This window comes from Miniopterus schreibersii (genome assembly GCF_964146895.1).
Source record: "Miniopterus schreibersii genome assembly, chromosome: 8".
In the NCBI taxonomy this organism is placed as follows: Eukaryota; Metazoa; Chordata; class Mammalia; order Chiroptera; family Miniopteridae; genus Miniopterus; species Miniopterus schreibersii.
The window spans coordinates 83,563,594-83,585,474 of NC_138109.1; the positions used below are offsets into that span (position 1 = coordinate 83,563,594).

At 56.4% G+C, this 21,881-nt stretch overlaps 1 protein-coding gene across 1 annotated transcript; it reads right to left on the reverse strand.

Annotated features, from left to right (window-relative positions):
- PXDC1 (PX domain containing 1) lies at positions 1-20,975 on the reverse strand. The gene is made up of 5 exons (XM_081143998.1): positions 20,424-20,975; positions 9,627-9,718; positions 8,813-8,930; positions 3,854-3,965; positions 1-2,474 (listed from the first exon to the last, which is right to left on the reverse strand). Exons 1-5 carry the CDS (start codon positions 20,677-20,679, stop codon positions 2,357-2,359), a joined length of 696 nt encoding a protein of 231 aa, XP_081000124.1. The 5' UTR covers positions 20,680-20,975; the 3' UTR covers positions 1-2,356.
- Between the last annotated feature and the right edge of the window lie 906 nt (positions 20,976-21,881).

Here is a 21,881-nt window from a genome sequence, read left to right on the forward strand (position 1 = left end):
TGGAGTTGAGGCAACAAAGCACTATTTATTGGAGCGTTAAGTGAAACAGAGTAAAGCAAAGTGAGACAAAGGGTAACGATGAGTCCTCACCACCCAGTGTTTCCAAGACTCGGGGGAACTGAGGCAACACCTTGGCTTCAGGGGTGTCTGGCAAGCATCCCCGTCGGAGAGTTCCGAATAGGGCCCCCCAGGAAGCTATTTTCATAGGATTTGATTTATGGAGTTTCAACAGCTCTGTGCTGAAGAGTGTTTGATTTATGTAGTTTTGACAGCTCTGGGACGTATATGAGGTTTCTGCAGCAACGGGGCAACCTATGTGTTGTTACCATAACCACAGGGGCACCTCTGCCTGGTCCTATGCATGCATCCCACCTGTGGGTCAGCTATCAGTCAACCAGGAAGGCTGGCGAGGCCGTTCAGAGATCACTGCTGCCCCGGTGCCACCCAGACAGAACGTTTCCAGAACACAAAAAGTGGAAGGCACAAAGGGGCACCTGCTTCCTATTGTATTTACTTAACAAGCACATACCTGGAAGCACAAACCTGGAGGCAGTCTTTCCAGCAGGATGTTGCTGTTACAAATGTCCTGTTTATATGCGCCCACAGTGGGCTGGCCACTGTGAGAGCCATGCAGTGTGTGGACTGAGTGCCAGAGCTCTAAGCTGTCCCCCTACAGACACCACACTCGCGTCTCACAACAGAGCCTTTCAATGCATGGTTTTGGTTTTGCTGCTCCTGAGTGTGTAAGGTGCCTCACGCCTCCTGTGAGCTTTGCAGAAAATGGGGTTATGCCCACCCACCCTGTTCACCAGGCAGCCCAGCTTTCTGGCATGAGCAGTGCCCCTTCAGCGACGTAGGTCTTCTGGGGATACCCACTGGGTGAGCACATGAGCAGGTTAGTCATTTGAGGCCTGGTGTGGACATGTGTTTTCACTTATTTGGTGATTGACTCTAACCTTAACTGCTAAGCAAACAGCCCTGTCCTTGGACAGAACTGAATTTTACCTCTCAAGAGAAGAAAGGCAACACTCATGGGCCACCTGATAGCCTCCTGGAAAGCAGGAGGCAAGAACGTGAGCACAGCTGGTAGGCAGAAGGAAATCCCGCCTGCGCAGCTGGGTCACAGAAGAGGTTTCCCACACAGCCAGAGAGGAGCTTGGGGAAGGGGAAAGCCCTACAAAAAAGCAAACACATCCCTCAATAACTGAGAGGAGCCCCTTAGGACCAGCCCTGAGGGGCAGGGTTTGGTTCCCACCCCTCCCTGGCAGGCACTAGGAGCCACACCTTTATACACTAACACTAGGTCTGTAAAAGGAGAGGAATATATTTATTTAATTCAAATAAGATTAAAAAACAGACTGTAAAAGAATTAGGATTTTCAATAACTTACTATTATTTACATTAGCAAATGCTGGTCCTTAGTAGACACTGTGAGGAGATAAAGGAGATAAGCTCGCAGACCCTCCCCCCCAGGACCAGAGAAACAGGCAGATTGAGGGCAGGACTCCCTCATTCCCTCCTTTCAGGTTACTATGGCAATTACGTCATCTTTGGGAGCTGGTAACCAGCAGGAGGGGGAACCTCTGGGGCCCAGGTGGTCACGCCACCATTACCCTGAGGAGAGGCTGGGGCCAGGCAGGGTTCTCTCCCTCTTGAGGCAAATCTTTAACTTGGCCCAGCTCATAAGCACCTGATGGTCAAGGATTCCCTATCCCTGTCCCCATTCACAACTCCCCCCTGTAAACACCAACTGTGGCTGACACAAAGCCAGCCCACAGTGTCTGGGAAAAGGTGAAAAACAAGTGAAGACCACATGTCCCGCTTCCCAGGAAAATGCTGACGACTTAACATGCCCTCCTGGGTCCTCCAGAACTTGGCAACTCAACAAAATCTCATGTGGATTGTTCTGTCCGCTTGTCACGCTGGGGATGGCAAGGGGGAGGGGGCAGCTGGCCCTGGGCCACTGGACCAGTAGAAAGGCTCCTCCCAGGAAGCAGTCGCAGGAGAGGAGAGACCCAGCAAGGCCTGGGGCGTCTGCCCTTGCACTGCGAGGTCCTGCAGGCACTTATGGCTCCTCCACACACAGGGAGAGTCCCAGGAATGCAGACACAGGCCAGTGTGCAGTGGGGACTCCTGGAACCTGGCCCCTGGTTGTTGGAGATCGTGGGGTTGGCCCTAACCCTGGAAACCTCCACTGCTCCACTCACAAAACACCAGGCCTCCCGGTGCAGGTAGCTGGGCGGGGCCTGGCCGCAGTGATACTTGGTCAGCGCAGGCACGGAGCCCTGGCCTGGCGCCGGTGCAGTGAACAGCGGCAGAGAGCAGCTGAGGGCTGGGGAGGGGGCCCCATGGAGACTCAGTCCAAAATGTCTGTCTCAAAGGGGACCAGGTGGTAGTAGGAAAGGTTGGTGTCATAAACTGCTGGGTCATCGCCATCCTCCAGCTCCGAGGTAAACTCACTGCCGTTTTCAAACCTGAAACAGGAAAGACAGGTGAGGGCTGCGGCCACCGGCTCCCGACCCCAGCTCTGACCTCAGCTCCTCTGAGATGGGGAAGCACAGCGGGCACTGTTAGGAGGGCACCAAGGGATCGGTGTCAGGCAGTACAGGGACCCTGCACTGGGCTGTGAACCAACATGCTTCCCACACACAGGGCACAGTGCTGCGGGTGTCAGGGCGAGGCCTGCAGAGGGACAGCCTCCCTCTGCCTCACCAGCAACCCACTTACCCCGGCATTTCAGGACATACTTGTGCCATCTACCTGGGAGACACCAGAGACTCTAAGGGAGTGGGAACTGTTGGCTGGTGCCTGGTCCGTGAGGCTGAAGGGCTCCCCCACCCGGGGGAAGTCACATCCTGAGGTCACACTCTTGCAGTCACCCAGCCCAGATGCGGGCATCAGCATGGGAGTCTGTCCTGGTCCTTTTCATTTTCAGTGGAGTGGATGGGCTGGGACCTGGGACTCCGAGAGGCCCCTCCACCCACTGGTTGTGCTCCCCAGGGTGCACAGGGAGACCACACCCAGTGCTGCCTGGGGGTTGAACCAGGTGAGTCACACTCCTGACCTGAGGTCTTCAGACTGGATCTTTGAGAGCAAAGTGGCCCCACAATGAAGATTAAGAGGAACCAGAGAGGTTAAACAACTTCCTGACACTCACACAGCCAGGGGAGCCCTGGGCTTGGTCTTGACAATCAACAGAGGCCCAGCTGGGACGCCCCTGAAGCTGCTGCCTGGTAAGGTAATTCCCAAGGAGACACCTGAGGCACAGCAAGAAGGCCGCTGTGCCTGAGGGCCCCACGGGCCCCTACAGCACTTCCCGTCAGAGTTCCCTTATGAGGGAGAACCAAGAGGTTTCCAGCTGTCCTGCCTTCTCAAGTCAGACTGCCCTCCCCCTCCAGCGCGCAGGCCTCAGGCTCCCCACCCCCCGTCCAGAGCAGGCCTCAGGCTCCCCACCCCCCTCCAGAGCAGGCCTCAGGCTCCCCACTCCCCCTCCAGAGCAGACCTGCTGGTCCAGGATCCAGCCACCTAGCATCTGGAGATTCTAGCCCTGCGCTGGCATATGAGGCCAACATGCTGGTGACACTTCTCCCCAGAAGACCAGGCTCTGCACCCCTCAGGGCCCAGTACAGACGAGACCCTGAGGCCTGGCCACAGCTGCTCAGTGGCCTGTCACAGCAGCCATGAGGGTGAAGGAACTGTGGTCCCACAGGTTTATGAACCAAGGTCTCATGTCCTCTAGAAAAGGAAAGCTCTTTAAGTGTCCATTACAGGCAGGTCTTGCCCACAGAGCCCCAGCACCGGCTGATGGCTCCACGACCCATCTGTAAAACAACATTCAGACCAGTGTACTCACAAGTGCTGTGTTGCATCCACACCCAGGTGCTGCTCTTTCCCATTTGGTATACTGTGGTCAATAACAATGGTTTCTGTATTTGCTAAACAAAATCCATTGGACCTCATGATTTCTGAAAATGAAAGCAACAGGTAGACATTCAGGAGGTGTGAGGTTTTGAAGTTTGGGACTTACATCAATCTATAGACTGTTCTCCACCTGCTGCCCTGTCTCCCCACACTTTAGGGAACTCTGCACCCCAGAGGTGCACGCTGGGGCTACCCTGGGGTCAGGGCACACAATTCAGGGGCTGATAACCTCCACAGGAGCCACACCCACTGACCTATGCAAGCTTAGGGCGCCTCTCCCCCGAGGGAGCGCTCTGGTGGTCCGAGCTCTCCCTGGACCACCCCGGTGTGTTTGAAGCTGGAGCAGAAGGAACACTGAGCTCACATCTGAGTCTGGATCCAGGGCACACTGCAGGCTATGCAGGTCTCCAAACGCCCGCCTGTCTGAGAAGAGACAGCACCATCCCCGCCCTGGGCTGCCAGGAGGACCCTATGAGCTCAGTGTGCATTTTAAGCCATGTGGGTGACTTCACTTTTCACTTTTATCTCATTCTGCATATATACAGATTTTTTACCAACAAGCACAAACTCTGATTAAAAAGGCCCACAAAGAAAATGTCTTCACATGTCTGTGTTCACTGTGAGGCCTTAGTTTTCCAAGGACATAGGACTTGAGTTGTTGGCACTGGAAAGGGTGGGCATGGTGGTGCTGGAAGAGGTGGCAGCTGAACAGTACCAGCTGGGAGCTCAGCCCATCCGCGAGCTCTCTGATCCTGGGACTCAGCACCCTTAGCTGGAAAGTCTCTGGTGCACCCTCAGACTCAAAGGATTATCCAGTGGGTCGCCTTCCCATTCAGGAACTAACATGGAAACACGCAGCTCAAAGGAGCCCTTCTTTTCTGGGTACAGGCACAGGCGGTGAGGCCACCCGATCACTGGCACCTGACACTGCTATGCTTTGAGAGATTTATTTTTTTCTTACATCTGACCATAATTTAGATTATTTTATCCCCATGTATGGATTTTCTTTTTTATAAGTGAAACTAACTCCATGTGTATTTTTTTCTCTCTCTAGATATTTGGTTCTCAGTTCTTTAAATTTCTCTCCATATGAAGAGAATTAGGGAAACTACACAAAAATGAAGAAGAATAGATTTCCTCCTTACCCTACAGGATTAAAGTGACTTCCTGTCCATCAGATCTGCCAAGTAATTAGTTGCTAAAATTTCCGCCTGGGTTTATGGAAAAGTGATAGCTCATGTTTCATGGGTTTTCTCAGCAGCTCAGTCAGCCCCACTGCAAGTGACGTCAGAATGACATCCTGGGGGCCCAGCAGAGCTGCCCGCCTTCCCTGTGTGAGAACCAGCGCGAGAGCCTGAAAGTCCTGAGACTGAGCACCGAAGGCCAACAGGAGGTTGGTGCTGGGGTCAACATTCCTGGTGCCAGAAGGTGCAAGATGTTTCCCTGAGCTCCAGTGACTCTGAAGATGACTAAGTCTTAACCAGAAAGACTAAGATCCCCTCACCTCTCAGCTTTAAGCATGTGGGAGCACTAATGAAAGCAGTAAAAACACCGCTTTCTTCAGCTGCTTTCAGTAAGTCTGACTCAAATCTGTCTCAGGAAGCACAGAGGACCCCAGAGTGACACAGCCAGTGAGGGCCAAGCACCTTTCTCCACCCCTGGCCAAGGGAAGGGAAGGGAAGAGGAGAACCTCACAAATGAAAACTAGTGTCTGTGCCTCAGCACATTTGAGTGTTATGAAAGGACACTTGTACAGGAACTTCCTACTCTCTTAAATGTAAAATGTGGAGCTCTAGAAAGGGGTTTGTCACCAGCCCTTGAAACAGCCACTCTGCCTGTGCTCAGCCTTTGTGCCCACCCTTGAGGAAACTCCAGTCCTGCTACTTGTGCCTGGGGAACAGGTGACTTCTTGCTCAGTTAGTTTCGTCACCTGTGAAATGGGAACAACAGCATCTATCCCAAAGGGCACCGTGCGGATGGAACGAGGTGGTGGTGGGTAAGCGGAAGTTATTATCACCATTATTGCTAATGGCTCCATATCTGTGTCATGCAAATAAAAAAACCCAAAAGCAATGTTGTGATTACAGAAAATTATAGCATTTGAACCTATATTCAAACATACCTAAAATGCAAATTTCTCAGAAGTCAGTTTAGTACCTACAACAAAAATTAAAAAAAAAAAAAAAAAATCACTGTCCAGGGAGTCCATGAAATAGATTGTTCTCAAGCTACATTTTTGCATTTGTATTTTTTTCACATTAAGCAGACTCCTGCTTTGCCATTTCTAATTTTTCCTAAAATTTCTGAGCTAATCTTAGAATGACAAGAAAGTTGTGAAAACAGTATAGAGTTCTCACATATCTCTCACCAGCTTCTCCTAATGTCGGCACTTCAGGTAACTAGGGTCTGATTACCAAACACAAGAAGTTGACATGCACAGTGCTGTTGACTGAACTTGGCCTTCACATGCGTTTCACCGGTGTTCTCACTAATGTCCCTTGTTTTGGTTTCAGACCCAGTGCAGGACCCCGTTGCATTAAGCTGTCGTGTCCAATCTCTCATGACCTCAGACAGTTCCTCAGTCTAATCTCATTTAGTGACCATGGCACTTTTGAAGGGGACTGGTGAGTTATTTTACTGACTGCCTCTGATGTATCTGATATTTCTGTGCCTTTCACCAAAGTGGTGCGTCCTGGGCGGGAACCCTGCAGAGGGCACCATGCCCTCGCTGGCACCACCTAGTGGAGCCCTGGCCATTGCACAGTCTGAACATTAGCACAGAGGCCAGATTGGCCTAAGTCAGGAGAGGGAAGAGCGGCCTCTGCCAGCCAGGAGGCCTGAGCTGGTCCCTATGGCACCTCCTCCCTCCATGCCACGCCCATGGTGTGAGGAGGCCTTGGGAAGTCTGTGGGGAGGGGGGAGGAGGAGGAGAGGTTGGTGAGTCGCACTAAGTGAGGGTGTTTTCACAATAAATGGAATTTAGCAGGATAGGAGTGGACGTGGAAGGGCAAAGCCAGCACAAGCAAAGCCCAGCCAGGAAGAGGCTCAGGGTCTGCAGTTCCATGGGGACAAAATCAGGAAAAGCTAGAGTCAGCCCAGGGCAAAGCAGACTCCCACAGCCGGCCTGGGCTCCAGGCTGGCACGAGGGGCCAGCACCCTGTCTTCCTGGACCTGGACCCTAGCCTTGCACAAAGGCCTCGCTGAGGTGCATCCCGCACAAGCCTGAACCTGTCTTCAGTCCTCACAGAGACATGGAGAACATACTTCAAACCTTGGCCGGGACTCTGCAGCCACCGCTACCCTTCACATCTTGGTGTTCTCCGCTCTGTAGGGTGAACACGGCCAGGAGCTTGTCCCAGTCACTGAGGCTGGGCTGTGCCGGCAATGCCACACGTCCCGAGCCTGTCCTCCACTCCAGGGCCAACCTGAGCAGCACCAGCTCCTGCCACCAACACTGGCCCTGAAGGGGTCGTGCGGTTCTTTGCTCTCCCATTTGCTCTACACAGAAAGAAATACAGCAGACAGACACCAGTGCTGGGCTCTCCCACCATGTACTGTGGACAGAAGCTTGTCCCCGCTCCAGGTGGCAGCAGGCAAACACGGCACGCCTGGCAGTTAGGGTCCTGGAGCCCATGGACATCTGCTAGAATAAATGACAGACATTTCACTCCCCTGTAAAGAAGGAGGGCTCCCAACCCCCTGCTCTTCTTTCTGAGAACACACAGGAAGCTGCCGTGGGTGGACCTCAAACGTGGCCAACAGACGTGCCCAGGCTTAGGCTTAGCTGTCCCGCTCACAGCCAGTCACACCTGGGAGCACCTTCTCCGTGCCGGGCTCCCAGAGCTCGCCCGCCCCGGCCCCTCACAGCACACAGACTGTGGTCCCTGCTGTGGCACAGAGCTAAATAAGGACACTTTTCTACCAACGATATCATCCCAATTTGTCTTGTTCTGTCTCCCCATCACCATGGCCACCAATTTCTTCTTAGGAGCTGGCTCTGGACCCTTCTCCCCTCTCATCTACTGACTTTTTGATGAACTTCCTTCCGAGTCCTGCTCCTCCCTTCTGCCTCCACTCAGAATGGAATGTGGACACGAGCCCTCCTCTCCCTCTTAGAGATCAGGGTGTCCTGCAGGCTCACGCCCAGCCGAGCTGCACCTCCTCTTACAGCTGCCTCCCGCCCTCTCCACCCAGCAAACGCCTGCGAGACTCCACTCAAATGCTACCTCTTAGGCCAATACAAGTGGACTGCCTGCTGCCCGGGGCAGCCCAGCTCCTGAGCCCAGGAGAGAGCATTCCCTCAGCAGCCTTCAGAGCAGCCCTGCAGAAGATAGCCATGTTCTAACACCTCAGAACGCCCCTGAGGGTGAAGGCCAGGCTTCCCCTCCTTTCCACTGACCCCACAGGGAGTGGGCCCGTGCTCTGCTCTCACCGCTGCTGCCCACTGCTGCTGGCCTTGCCTCTGGTTCACTTGCTGCTGATTTATCAACACTCATGATACCTAAACGGTGTGCTCCCCTCGGGGTGCCCGAACTAAAAACTAACTCAGCGCTGCCTTATGGGAACAAGCTCATTTTAGCAGGTTCGACTCCTGAGAGTCCAGAAGTTTGCTTCACAAATGCCTCCTTAATAAACATTTAGGAGGCATCATCATACTATTTCTTAAGCTCCAACTTAAATGCCAAATAACTCCCTTAGGAAGGAGGAGGAGTGTGAACTCGAGGTCGGAAAACACGCTGTTTCGTAAAGATCCACTAACAGCCTCTCCCCCACCCTGGTCAGCGTTCTGCTGGACTGTCTTCCTGGAGCCTGGGGGTGGAAGGTGTGTCCAACCTCGCAAGTGCCTCTCGGAAAACCACCCGCACTCCCCCAGCCTCCATGCGGCTCTCACCTGATATTTTCACTGGACTCTGAAAGCTGGGTTGAATTTTATGCACACTGTCATTTTTTAACACCTGATCCAGAGGAGACCTTTCAAAGAAGGTGAGCACGACTTCTGACCTGGAATACTGAGGAGGAATCGGTGGATTACGAAGAGTTACTCTTCTGCAAGGTGGCCTGGCTGTTGCTTCCGCCCGAGTTGCTCAGACAGCCCACAGGACCAACCACGCTGAAGAGGCTGCGGTCACTGACCTCCTCCTTTACTTACAGCCCCACGTGGCTGAAACGCAAGCCCCAGGGACAGGCAGGATGGGCAATGGAAACTGGCTGGTTCCTGAGTGCGCTATGGCTGCCATTTCCCTAGTCTCCCCGCACCTCACACAACACTAGGAGCCGTCAGTCTCCCCTCCCACAGGGGAGAGGAAAGCTGCCGGAGGGAAGCGATCGCCTGAGGCCTGTTCTTCACGAAGGCTGCATCCAAGCCTGCAGGTATTAAAGGCCGATGCCGATGTCCACACTCCCTCGGGCTCCCACACACCCTCTCAAACACCCTTAGCTACCCCAGGGGGCTTTTGCATGGAGGCAAAAGCAAAGACCACCGTAGCGAGGGGCCATATCCCTTCCTAGTCAATACTTCCTTGTCCCTCACTCCACTTCCCCTGGGAGAAAACCATGGAGCCACAGGAGCTCACCAAGCCTTTCTTTCCTGGTTCTATCCACCCACCTCCCCACAGCCCACACTTCCGGGAGGGCAGGCAGCCAAGGGAGCCAGCAGGCAGGCCTGTGGGAGCTGTGGGAGCCCCCCCATGCAGACACCCACTCACCTTGCAAGGCATGCTTATGATGGCCTTCAGCAGCTTCTCTGCCTCATTCAGCCTGGTCTCTATATCACGGGCATCCTTTATGGCGACCAGTCCTGCCATGGAGACAGACATGCCCGGTCAGAAACACAGACCAGGACACAGGCTCCCACATTAATGCAGACAACAGGCCTCCCACAATGAGGGCGCTGCCCCATGTCACCAAGCATAAGGGCATCTGCGTGCATCTGCTCGGCCTCCCTCACGTGTGTACAGCCCACCCTGAGCCCTGCTCTATGCCCCAGGCTGTGTGTAAAGATGAGTGGATGGATGACTCGTGTGTGTGCTGGTGACGGTGTCATAAAGAAGTCTGGTTGCCGGGAGAGCCAGTGGGTGGGGCAGGCAGGTAGGAGCCCCAGACAGACCATCCAAGATCCCTAAGGGGGACACTTGTGCCAGTGTCATCAACGCCCAGGGCCATGCAGGTAGGCAGGTGGCTGTACCAGGGGAGGCTGCCCTGGACACACCCACTCCCAGTGGCAGAGAAGGAGGGGCTCACTCTGCAGACATGCTGACACAGGGCCCATCTCAATGGAGCCCATATTTAGACAAGTCATTTAAAGGCTGGGTTTGGAAGGAAAAATCAGATTTGTACTCAGACAAAACCAATGTTTCAGTGTTTCAAAGTGCATGACTCACAGCACTTCTCAGGATTCTGAGCGTCTGTCCTTGTTCTGAGAAGTCTGGCTGTAGGAAGGGCAGTCTATTGCTTTGTACACACTAGCGGCTGCAGCGTGGAGACTCGGGGAGTTTCTGTGCATTGGCTTCTTGGGGGATGGGAACATCAGATTCCCAGGGAAACCTGCATCTTTCTGTACTTCTATGACCCGAGAATGCTGTCCCCTGAGCTCTGACACAACCACACAGCCAGGAATCCCAGAACTGTTACAGTGACTGAGCCTAAGGTCTTCAGAAGCTCCGGCTTCATTTTTTTTTTTTACAGGAGAAAGGGGGGCTCACATTTTTAGGCAACTCGTTGACTGAGTCTACATAAGTGATAAAATTAATTTCTTAACTTACATGATTGAACTGAAGAGGCCACACCACAGGGCCCCTGGGAATCAGGAGCACCTGACATGGGGCAAAGGCATTTCCGAAAGCCTGGCTACAGTAGCGGGACCCTCGACAACGTCGGCTCGGATCCAGACCAAGAACTGTCTGCTGGACTTCCTGAAGCACAGGCCCCCTTGGGTGCGGGCAGCCCTGCTTGGCCCAGCCCACCCTCGTCCATGCAGGCCCAGGCAGGCAGCTGTCAGCTGTCCAGGGAGCAGGAGGCCTCTATCCACACAACCCGGGCACCCCTGCACAGTGCCCCAGCCATCTCCAGGGAAAGGGACTGGGCCCCCTTCCCTCCTCCCCAGGTTGCCTGGCCCCACTGAACCACCCTGCACGTTGGGGAAAGCAGGGAGAAGGAAGGAAATACCAGAGAGCCAGAGTCCCAGGATGTTTGTTTTCCAGGCCCTGAATTCCTCGGGATAGAACCTCAAACACACACATGCATGCACACGCATGCACACGCACACACAAACTTTGTACCAAAATGCTTTGATCTTTTCCTTTCTACAGGGAAGTCTACAGAGGGATTGTGTGAAAACACAATCACTAATATAACCTGAAGGTTGTTTTTAAAGAGAGAGTTTGTAGCCCGGCCGGGCATGGCTCAGCAGTTGAGCATCGACCTAGGATCCAGGTGATTGAGGTTTGATTCCTGGTCAGGGCACATGCCTGGGTTGTGGGCTTGATCAATGACTCTCTCATCATTGGTGGTTCTTTCTCTCCCTCTCCTTTCCTCTCTCTGAAATCAATAAAAACTATATATATATATATATAAAGCTTTAAAGAGATAGTTTGTAAATCATGCCCACAAGGTGCTGCATGACTCCAAGATGAGCAGAACTAGTATTGTGTTTCAGCTTCTATTACAGCTGGACTATTGGTCTTTCAGTCAGCTTCCAGCACTAGTACTTTATGTTCTGCAGGCACATCTGCAGGGAGATTAGCCTCCTGCATGGTGAGAGCATATGGCATATCTACACTCATTTTACAGGTTGTAAAATGTAATTTAATCTCAAGTCAGTATAGAGGTTTATAATTCTTGCATCTTTGGTCTGACAACATAATTTTGGTTACATCTTTGATTTAATGCATGTTTAACCTGTGGCTGGGTTAATAACCTCCAAGGATAATATTCCATTAGATAAATACATTCCACTCTACACTGATCTTTCAAGGTGGCCAAATTTAGCAAATAAAACACAGGATGCCTATTTAAATTTCAGCTGCAGATAAACAATGAATAATGTAATAGTATGGACAGACTTCTAAAGAATGACTCACTGTTTATCTGAAACTCAGCCTTAGCTGTACTTATCTGGCAACCCTGCCTTCTTGGTAGTCCATCTTACAAAACAAACTGGAGAAGGGCAAGAGGCACATGCTCAGGCCTCTGGGAACTACAGTGTATGCATTTTAACTCAGTGCACAGATCCTCCTCTTGCTGAGCAGCCCACCTTGCTGGTCCTGTACCCTGTGAGTCCCCCACACCCTCACACTGACACCTCCCCCCGGAACAGGCCCATGCTACCCAAACACAGCCCTACCCTCACACAGTGCCGCCTGTAGCTGGGAGAACTTTTCCTGCTGACCTGCCCCCACCTCCAGGCTCCTGTGTGACAAAACCCCACCCATTTCCCACCCATTCCTCAAGGTGGGGCACATGTCCTCTGCTCTGCAAAGCCTTCCCCACATGAGAGGCTGGGAGACCTGGTCTCCTTCAGACTCCCAGAGAACTCTCTCCTGACCTCTCAGATTCACCACTCTGCAGTGTTCCCGCTCCTTCACCTGTGGTCTCCCCACGCCTCCTGGTTATGAGACTGGTTCCAGGACTGGCCAGCAGGGGGTGCCAGCACTCTGGAAGCCATGCCAGGCAGTCCAGCGAGGGCGGGGCGGGCTAAGCCACCACCAGACACTCCGATCAGGAAGTTGATGAAAACACAATCACTAACATAACCTGTTTTTAAGATTTCACGCTACACAATTTGTGATGTGAAATTTTATCCAGATTTAGCCCCAAACAATTAAATACTTGAAATCAAAAAATTGATAGCACAATTCTAAATTTCAGTTTTATGTACATCTGAGGGCTAACACCAGCCTAGGGCAGACGGGTCCCTTTCCTCCTGCACTAGTTTGGCCTTGGAAACTGAGCACAGATGTGTTTCTGTCAGTTTCACAATCAGCTTCTTCATGCAAACACCTGATTTATTCTCAAAACCGGGACTGAGCACGCTGACATCAGCGACAGCAAACACACTCCAGTTTCCTGATCTTAGAAACCTGGGTCACAGTCCTGTTTCTTCAGGAAGTGGGGGCTTTGAGGGGAACAGCTCAGGGAACCAGGCTTCCTCCGAGGACAAAGCTGGCTGGGAGGCCCAGTCCCAGCCTGAGCCTTTTGCTGCTCTGATTCCGGAAGGAAACAGGCAGCTTCTCTGGCCAGTTCAGAAGGAAGACCGTCCTTTTCGAAGCACATGAAGGAGTGTCTGTCACCCAAAAGACACAGTCGCTGAAGCAGAGACCCCACAATAGAGCCCCAGGAAAATTTTCTGTAAAGTGAACTTTCAAGTCAAGTCAAGTAATAAATTACATTTAGAGTTCCTTTTCCATTCACAAACGGGTCCATCAACACCCCGTACAGAAGTGGACTGCGGATGTCAGGAAGGAACGCAGGGTCATCCGTGCTGTGCATGAGAGAGACATTCTTTAAAGGTTGAGCATAGTACAAATTCTGGAGATAAAATATTTTAAATTTTCTAGGAAAATTTTCTAGGCTTACCTCTAAGTATCTGTTTTCTAAATGGGTAGCCAACATTCAAGAAATGGAGACTATGCCCTGGCTGGTATGATCAGTGGTTAGAGCGTCGGCCTGCACACTGATGGGTCAGGGGTTCGATTCCTGGTCTAGGGCACAAGGGCATGGGCCAGGTTGCAGGTTCAAGCCCGGGCCTGGTCAAGGCGGGTTCGGGAGGCAACTGATTGATGTTTCTTCCCCCCCCAAAATCAATGGGAAAATATCCTCAAGTGAGGATTAACAACAGACAAGAAATGGAGCCTAAGAAATGAAGAAACGAGCCGGAGAACGCAGCCAAGTGGTTACATTCACTCCCTGGGACCACCGCTCTCCTCCATGCACCCTCGACCCAGTGTTCACACTGCGAGGTGTTGTGCGGCGCTTACAAAGGACAGAAAACCCACCTGCGCCTCGCTGCCGTCTGCCACGCGCAGGTGTGCCCAGCCGGTTGGCCCTCCCCGCCGGCTGCCTGGCGCAGTGACTGGAAGGGCTGGGAGCTGCTGGACGTGCAGTGCTCTGCACCTTCCCACAACGAGGAGCAGGGCAGACGCAGCAGCAGAGGAGACGGGAGCGGTGGAGGCAAAATAACTGAGGAGCCAGGAAGGCCGGGAGGAGCCGTCCCGCCTCCCCCTGCGGTGTCCGACCCCGTGCGCGCTCCCAGTGGGGGAAGTGTTTCACTCGAAAGTACTGACCTCCTCTGTGTCCTTCCCTTAACCCCTCCTCCCCCAGGCCGCCTCATCACTCCCACTGAAAGCAGAGTTCTAAACACATTTTTTGTGTTTTTTGTTAACCTCACCCAAGGGTGTTTTTTTCTATTGGTTTTTAGAGCAGGTGGGAGGGTGGAAGGGAGAGAGAGAAACATCAATGTGAAAGAGAGACATCGGTGGTTGCCTCCTGCACACGCGTGGGACTGGGGCCGGGATGGAACCTGCAACCCAGCTGTACTAAACATGTTTGAGAAACCGTTCATGAAGCTGGTCTTAGAACATCAGGAAGCACTGATCTGCTCATCCCAAAGTACCACCTGCCCTCCAGCTACAGCCAGGTGGCCCACCAGGTGTGGGAGGTACCTTGGTCAACAGCTGGCAGGATCCCTGCCTCCCCCCTGCTTCTGTGCTGCCAAGATGGATGAGGTGAACACTGGCCATAGGGGGTGGAGTGCCACCTGGGAGGCTAGGAAGATTCACAGCAAGGGACCCCCTCTCAGGTGAGGAGGCCTGAAGGAAGGGGGTGAGGAGGACAGGGTGTGGGATCTGGAGTGTCAAGCCCTAAAGAAGCCGGGGTGGGGGGGGGGGAGCTGGGGCAGGGGTAGGGAGGGCCAAGATAAGCAGGGCCTTCCACAGCACAGGAAGGGTTTGCCCATGGGGGCAGAGGGCAGCTGTGGCCTCGAGCTCCACCCACCTGGCTATTCTATTTCTTACGGTAACACACACACCAGCACCAGGTATCCACAGTCACCTGCCCCTCATGAAACTGCCCCCTGGAGCGCAGGCCCTGGGCCAGACCCATGCCCAACACCCAATTCTAGTCTCTGCCCAGCAGAGCCAAAGGCCTGTTCTGTGGGGCCCCCTGAGATGATGCCCCTTTGTGGGCACTCTCTGTGCCTGGGCAGGACTGGAGGAGGGAGGGCCACACCTGCAGAGGGCAGAGCCAGGAGCAGTGGGCAGGTTCTGGCCCCGGAGCTCCGCCTGCAGGACATCCCGTATCTTGACTGTCCACCTGCAGGAACACATTTCACCTTTCAAAAGTTTATAAAAAGAGCTGCAAAGGGCAGAAGTTCCAGGGTCACATGGTCCTGAGTCCAATGCCAGCTGTTCTCAGGTGTCCAGCACAGTGCTGGGGACTCTGTGGCGTGCACATGCTTGAGACAGCCCTTCCCTGCAAACATCACTGCTGCCATCTTAATCAACCATGGACGGGCCTGGAGGAACTGAGCAACCTGCCTGAAGTCACCGGGCAAGACAAGCCAGAACCTGAATCCTGACCTGTCTGGTTCCAAAGCCAGTGCTTTTGGCCACTTCCCCTGACCCTCCCACTGTCACCTGCCCCCCTATCTGCTGGGCCTTGTTTTCTCACTGGGGAGGCAGGGCAAGTGTCTGGTAGGCTAAAGGCACCACATCGGAGCAGAACTTACAGGTCACTCCCACCCTCCTCGCTCAGTGTTTCCTCAGGATTTCAAGTTACCTGCCAGCCAAGGGTGATTCGGGCATTTTGTTCTTAAAATGAAAATGAAGTAAAACTTGCCAGTGTGAATTAGTCAAGGAGCCTGGGTGACTGTGTCCACTGCCGTGACTCCATCTAGGAGGAAGGTGGGCTGGAGAATGACATCTGAGCATGTGGGTGCTCTCAAGCAGGGAGGCCGGGCTGGCCCAGAACAGACAGTAGACCCTTTGTCTCAATTCTTCCACCCCCCTCCGCCCCCCCCCCCCCCCCCCCCCCCGCCCCGCACCAAGGAGAGGATTCTGTCCCAGGACAAGGGGACCATCGTTTTAGCAGTGACAACCAAAAGTGACCAGTGGATGCTGACCATCACCCAACAGAGTAAAAGAGAACAAAAATACAGATAAAAACTGGATTTCAGTGGACAGGCAATGCCACCCGCTGATAACAGCAATGTACTATCCTGTTGACCGTCCCTGCTGCCCAGAGCCTGGTGCCCCTATAGAATGCCCAGCAGGTAAAGTGCAGGCTGGCATGCTACTCACTGCCCCTCTCCTCAATCTCCTGAGCCCCACGAGCAGGATGCAACTCCAAGTGGGGCTTCAACCAGAAGCAGCAAACATCCACTGCCCACTGTTGTCAGCTCTGGCTGGCGCTCACCGGGCCCTAGCACTGAGTCTTCCCTTATCTCGACTGTCCGCAGTAAGTATCTTTCACTTTTTGGAAAAGTGTTTATTAAAAGAGGCAGCAGAGAAATGTGAGGCCCAGACTTGTTTTAAGAAGGGAAGGGGACCCATGTCCTTGCTGCGGAGGGTTCATGGTGCTGTGTGATCCAGAAGAGTTGAGCCTGGCCGGGCATGGCTCAGTGGTTGAGCATCTACCTTGGATCCAGGAGATCAAGGTTTGATTCCCGGTCAGGGCACATGCCTGGGTTGTGGGCTCCATCCCCGGTGGTGGGGCGTGCAGGGGGCCACCGTCAATGACTCTCATCATTGATGTTTCTTTCTCTCTCTCCCCCTCTCCCTTCCTCTCTCTGAAATCAATAAAGATATATTTTTAAAAAAAGAAAAAAAAGAATTGAGTTTCTTCTTTGAAATTTGATGGAAAGGACCCCTCAGGTAGAGAGCCTGAGGCCTGTGCTGCCTGGGGGCCTGGGAGAGCACCCAGCCAGGGAGCACTGCACATGAAAGAGATTCAAAATTGGTCTGTGAATCAGCAAGGGTACCCCCACTCCCCAGACATGAAAATGACCTGTCAGGAGGGGCAGGACACCCTAAGGGGAAGCTATGCGTGGGGGTGGGAGCTCTCAGCATCGCTGGCAGAGATGGCCCTGGTGCCCCTGATCTGCTGCCCAGGACCCAAGTGGCCTCACTTTCTTCAGCCACTTAGAAAGTAAACTGGAGACTCTGCAGTTCGTCCCCTCCACCAGGTGGCATCCCCCCAGCTCTTTCTGTAGTAGTACAGGGCTCCTCCCCTCTCTGCCCACTGAGAACAGATGGCCAGGCTCAGGCCTGGGGGCAGAGCTGTCAGGGTGGTGGGAGGCTGGTGGGTGTATCCTGGTAATACCGTAGATACTTTAATTCCCATCCCTCGGATCTCAAATCTAAGCATAGACAGTCCACAAGGGTGCACGTAGATTAATGTCTTCAGTGACAAAGGTGAACACAGACATGGGACTAGCCCCACACAGGCTCCCAAAGAGAGGCCTTATCTGGAGAAAACACTGAAATACTGCGCTCAAAGCTGGAGCCCCACAGGGCTCCCGTGAGCCCCGTCTCACTGAGTAGCTGCTCCATTTCTCAGGCTGAACGCTCTGCTGTGAGCCTGAGGCTCCTTCACACCCACTCAGCCAGTGCTGTACCCTCCCATCCAGACTGGCTGGACATGTCTCACACCTGCTCTGCCACACCTGCCACAATGTCCCAGCAGCTCTTGCCCACCTCCCTTCCTTCCCGAGTCTTTCTCAGCACAGCAGCTGGGGTGCATGTCAGACCAACTCCCTGGGCTCAGGGCTCTCCCCCTCCGGGTAAGAGCCCAGGTCCGAGTGCCCTGCCCACACCCCACTCCCTGTCTCCCATGATGCCTTCTCTCCATGCCAGCCACAATGGCCTCACTACTCCATCACTGGGCACATGCAAGCCGTAGGTCCTTGCACTTGCTCTTGCCTCTGCCTGGCATGCTCCTTCCCAGGTAGTGATGTGGCTTGGCTCCTTCCTTCCCTCCCTCCCTTCAGGTCTCTAGGTCTCTACTCAAAGGTCACTTTCTTTGAGGCGTTCCAGACCATCTACCTTCCCTGCCCCACAAAGAGCTGCTTTCCTTGCTTATTTTTTTCTTCTTCTGAACATTTATCACTAACATATTTTTAATATGTTTGTATTTATTTGAGAGGAAGGGAGAAGGGGAGAGAAACGACGAGCCCACAACCCAGGCATGTACCCTGACCGGGAATAGAAGCAGTGACCTTTGGGTTCATGGGACAGTGCTCAACTAACTGAGCCACACTGGCCAGGCTGTCTAACATACTTCTCACTTATCTTGTTTATCACTAGGCTTCTCCCAGCCAGAATATAAGAATCACGAGGGCGGGGATTTTTTCTGTTTGGGGCACTGCCGGCGTCCCCCAGCACCTGGGATGATTGTCTGCCATGTGGAAATGAGGTGGGCTCTTCCTTACAGAACTGGGATGTGTTTTACTTAGAAAACGACTTCCCTGGACTTGAAAACACCTGAGAAAGGAAAAGGCCATCCCTTAGGATTGTACGACAGAACTCAGGTGGTGCTTGTGGAGGGCCTGCCGTGCCTCCACACGGAGAATCAAGGGCTCGATGGAGAAGGAGGGCCACCCCTCCTCTGTCCCGCGGGGGCTGAGCCAGCTCTTTCAGGAACCCAGCCAAACCTGCAGCAGCTCCACTGCAGGCGCTTACAGAGTCCTGCTGCCCAGTGCCTAGTGCCCAGCCTCCCCACCCTGACGCTGTCACCACCACGACCTCCCGGTGTCTACTGCCTAGCTTGACTTTTCCCCCCGTCAGATAACTGAAAGTACCTGTCACATCCTTTCTGAATCTCCTTCTCTCCCTGGTAATCAGTCTCTTCTTAAACCTCTCTCTGCTTTTGCAGGGGGTCCACTCTTCAGAGGCGCTCTGTGTATCTACACCTCAGGAACTTAGAACTGACCCAGCACAACTCAAAAGAGCACAGAGGGGACAGGGACAGGGGCCTGTGGAGGGCGGGCCAAGTGCCTCACACCTACACCTCCCTTCTGCTCCAGGTAAGACTTTTCACTACCCTGTCCCAGGGCGGCCAAAGCCACACCCTGCTCCCCACCCACCACCCAGTCTCCGCAGCAGCAGGGGGCTGAGGGGAATGACAGCTAGCAGGAGTGCAGGGCTCCCCACTGCTGAACACTCCACTCTGCGTTTTAATCTCACACGAAAAAGCAGGCAACAGGTACCGTGTTACAGAGGAGCCAGAGGGCGCGGGGTCGCCGCCGCGCCGGCCACGACCAAGGGACGCCTGGAGGGCAGAAGGGCGAGCCCCTGGAAGCTCTCTGGGGTTCTAACTCGGTTATGGTCCCCCTTGTCCAGAAAGGATGAGAGTCAGTGAATGAACTGCTGTTCATTCAACTAAACTCTCCTGATTTGGGCATTCATTTAAATTTAAAAATATAACAACATACGACGCACCCAAATAGCAAACCCAAGGAAAACCGTTGCCATGCTTAAAATAATCCTAAACTACCTCCAGAACGGCCGAGGGTCGGGGAGCCGGGCGCGGCCCAGGGGGCAGGCCGCCCGCTCGGGGCCTCCCACTCGCCTCGCCGGCTCCGGGCGCCCTGCCGAGCTCGGGCCGCGTCACGCACACTCGGGGGCGGGGGCATCGCGGGGTGAGAAGAGGTCATCCTGAGACCTCAGGCAGATCGAAAGCCAAGACTTGTCCCAGCCACCCCCGCTTCGGGAGATCCCCCCAAAGTGCCACCAGGCCTCTGCTTGGAGGACCACAGAAAGGAAGGCTTCGGGGTGTCACCCAGGGTGGGAAGGGGGGCGCTCCGAGCCTCACGGCCCTCCCCGGCCCTCCCCGCAGCTCCACTCGGGCCCAAAGGGCAGCCGTGGGGCGCGTCGGCCAGGCCGGGAGGAACTGCGGAGCCACCGCGGGCCTCTGGGGTCGCCAGTCTCCCGGGGCCGGGCCCGCCGCTCGGCCGGGGGAGGCCGCGCCGCCGGCCGCACCCGAGCGTGGCCCACCCCGGGGCGGGGCCCGCGCTTCCCCCGCGGCCGCCGGCCGCCCCTCCCGCCGCGACCGGCCGCGTGGCGAGGCTGCTCGGGCTCCTCCCCGGCGAGTGCGGGGCGCGGGCGCCCCCAGCGGCGGAGTCCGAGGGGCGGCTGCCGGGCCACGCGCGACCCCACCGACCGTGTCCTTCCCGCCCTGGCCCTGGCCCTGCTGCGGCCCGCGGGGCGCGCGGGCGCGGCGGGCCCCCCGGAGGGAGGGCGGCGACCCGGGGGCGCGGGCTGAGGCCGGAGGCCGCCCCCACACGGGCGTCGCGCTGGGACTGAACACCCGTCGTGGGTGACGGGTCAGGGCACGTGTCCCGGTGACCTCGGCCAGGAGGCCTGGGATCCCGCGAGTCGACTCCCTGTCCTCTTACCACTGGCGCCTGGGGCGCCCTTCTCCGGGGGCGGAGGTCGAAGTCCGGGCCGGCGCTGCCCCTCGCGCCCCGCCCCGTCGAGCGCCGTCCCAGGCGCCCCGCCCCGGGCCCGCACCTTGGCGCAGCGGCGCGCGCGCCAGCTCCGGCCGGTCCTCGGGGAACGCGTCCCGCAGGCGCCTCCACAGGCGGCCCAGGTCGGCGAGGCTGCGGTGCAGGTAGAGCACGCTGCGGTCCGACCACTCCGTGCGGATCTCGAAGAACTCCTCCTCGTCCCCGCGCCGGCTGACGATGAGCCTGCGCACGCCGTTCACCCAGCAGCCGCGCACGAACATGTTCACGAGCGACGTGCCCTCAAACACCGCCGAGGCCATTCCGCGGCCCACGCATGGCCCCGCTGCCGCCGGCAGGGGCGCGTCCGGGCCGGGCCGGGGGGCCGGGAGGCCGCGGGTCCCTCAGCGGCAGGCCGGGGTCCAGGTGCGCCTGGAGTCCGTGGGGTCCCCCCGGGCCCTGCGCGCGCTCCGGAGACAACGCGGCGAGAGCCGGCGCCCGCGGCTTTATAAGGCCCGTCCCGCCCCGCGGCGCGGGCGGCGACGTCGAGGCCGCCGCGGGCCCGCTTTCCTCCGCCTCCGGGCGAGAGGACGCGCCACCCGAGGCGCGTGGAGGGGTGGCCTGGCCCGCCGCCCACCGCCCGGCGCCGCCCACCCCGGAGCCGCGGGGTTCCCTGCCGGCCAAATTGGGGCGAAACCCGAGCTCCCGGCCCCGCCCCCGCCCCCGCCCCGACGCGCACGGCCCGGCCGCTTCCTTCCCCAGCCTGGAGCCCCGCGGGCGGCGGGACCAGGAGCCGGGAAGGGCGGGCGGGGCGGGCTGCGCTCCGGCTCCCGGGAGGCTTTTCTCTCTTGGACCTTCGGTCTCGCTCGGGTTCGGGGCTGCGCGCCCCACCCGGCCGCGACGGGGTCGGGGCTCCCCGGGTGCCCGGCAGGGGGCGAGGGCTGGGCGGGGCGGGGTCACCCTCCCCACCCGGGCCCGACGCGCCGGCCCGGGGGCTGTTCGTCTCGGCCGCGTCCCCGCGCGCGCCCCGAGCATTCCAGTCGTGCCACGGCCCGGGTCGGGCAGCCGGCGGCCGGAAAGACCGGGGAGCCGCGCCTCCCCTGCCTCCCCCTGCGCCGAGACGCGGGCCGGGCCTTTCCCAGAGGGATTTCGGGGTCCAGCCGCCCCGTCCCGCACTGAAGGGAGACGGGGTCGCGGCGCCGGGCTCGCAGCCTCCGCTCCCGGGGCTGCTGCTCGCTCGGGGCGAGTTCCAGCGGCGCCGTAAGAGGGGCAGCGGGAAGTTCGGTTCCGGAAGGGGCGCGGCGCCCGCTCCAGGCGGGGCGGCGGCCTGGGCGCGGAGCCTCGGAGGCCTGCGCCGGTCTCCCCTCCGCGTCAGGCCGGGCGCCCCTGCCCGTGCCCTCCCCCCCCCCCCCCCCGGTGCTGTCCCGGGGGGAACGCGCCCCCGCCGCCGGGGCCTGGGGGTGCTGAGCGGGCGGCGGACTCGCCGAGGGGCCCGCCCGGGAGGGGCCTCCGCGCAGCCCCTGCC